Source organism: Gossypium arboreum, chromosome 2, assembly GCF_025698485.1.
Source record: "Gossypium arboreum isolate Shixiya-1 chromosome 2, ASM2569848v2, whole genome shotgun sequence".
NCBI classification, from domain to species: Eukaryota; Viridiplantae; Streptophyta; class Magnoliopsida; order Malvales; family Malvaceae; genus Gossypium; species Gossypium arboreum.
The window spans coordinates 29,836,598-29,837,804 of NC_069071.1; the positions used below are offsets into that span (position 1 = coordinate 29,836,598).

General features: G+C 34.9%; 1 protein-coding gene across 1 annotated transcript; it reads left to right on the forward strand.

Annotated features, from left to right (window-relative positions):
• The first annotated feature begins 258 nt into the window (after positions 1-258).
• LOC108475173 (uncharacterized) lies at positions 259-929 on the forward strand. Its single transcript, XM_017777162.1, has 2 exons — positions 259-385; positions 475-929. The coding sequence occupies exons 1-2, from the start codon at positions 259-261 to the stop codon at positions 927-929; spliced, it is 582 nt and encodes a 193-aa protein (XP_017632651.1).
• The last annotated feature ends 278 nt before the right edge of the window (positions 930-1,207 follow it).

Here is a 1,207-nt window from a genome sequence, read left to right on the forward strand (position 1 = left end):
CTATTTAAAAAGACGGAGCCAATTACAACTAATTCTACAGACCCAAGGTGGAAATGGTTCAAGGTAATGGAGTGAGTTCTATATATAGCTCGTACATAATTTAGTTGAGTTAGATTTAAATATAGTATCCTAACTCGAGGTTTTATACATGTGATGTAGAATTGTTTAGGTGCTTTAAATGGAACCCATATCAAGATTAGGGTTCCAACAGTTGATAAACCTAGATATCGAACGTGAAAAGGTGACATAGCAACAAATATGTTAGGTGTTTGTACACCTGATATGCATTTTGTTTATGCTCTTCCTAGTTGGGAAGGTTCTGTTGCTGATGGAAGGGTTCTTCGAGATACCATTAGTAGGAGACATGGATTAAAAGTTCCTCATGGTAAAGTGCAAAATTAGAGGACTTTGAATAAATCTTTAAGATCATACTTTTTTGGGAAATTAATCATGACAAATAGTTTTTTTTTACAGGTTGTTATTATCTAGTTGATGTTGGATACACAAATTGTGAGGGATTTCTTGCACCTTTTAGAGGACAAAGATATCATTTGAATGAGTGGCGTCAGGGTTACCAGCCAAGTATTCCGGAGGAATTTTTCAATATGAAACATGCTTCAGCGCGTAATGTTATTGAAAGATGCTTTGGGTTATTAAAACTTAGATGGGGAATACTTAGGAGTCCATCATTTTATCCTGTGAGGGTGCACAATAGAATCATTATTTCCTGTTGTTTGCTCCATAATTTTATTCGAACCTATATGAGTCTTGATCCTATTGAAGCGGAGTTGGGAGAAGGATTGCCTAGTAATGTGATAGATGACAATGATCCGAATACCGTAAATATTCATCCATCAGATGCATGGTCTACTTGGAGGATGGAACTAGCCAACCAAATGTTCGATGAATGGCAAGCATCTAGAAATTAGTTAGGTTTAGGGTAAAAGTAGTAAACGTTAATTTGTTTATGTTATTTCATGAATCTAGTTTATGAAACTTTGGTGGTGTTTGTGTTATAATTTTATAAAGTGTTCACTTTTTGATTCATAATATTGAACTTATGTTTAATTTTTTTTCCTTAAGATAATTATGTCAGGTTTTTCACAAGCAAGTGTTTCTTCCCAAAATTCTCGAGGAACCAAAAGGAAATGGCTTCCAGAAGAAGATGTTGCGTTGGTTGCCTATATGGTCGACTTGCACAATGTTG

Coding starts and splice junctions, on each gene's coding strand:
- LOC108475173 (XM_017777162.1), top strand. CDS start 259: ATGTTAGGTGTTTGTACACCTGATATGCATTTTGTTTATGCTCTTCCT. Junction 386..474: donor TGGATTAAAAGTTCCTCATG/GTAAAGTGCAAA, acceptor TTTTTTTTACAG/GTTGTTATTATCTAGTTGAT.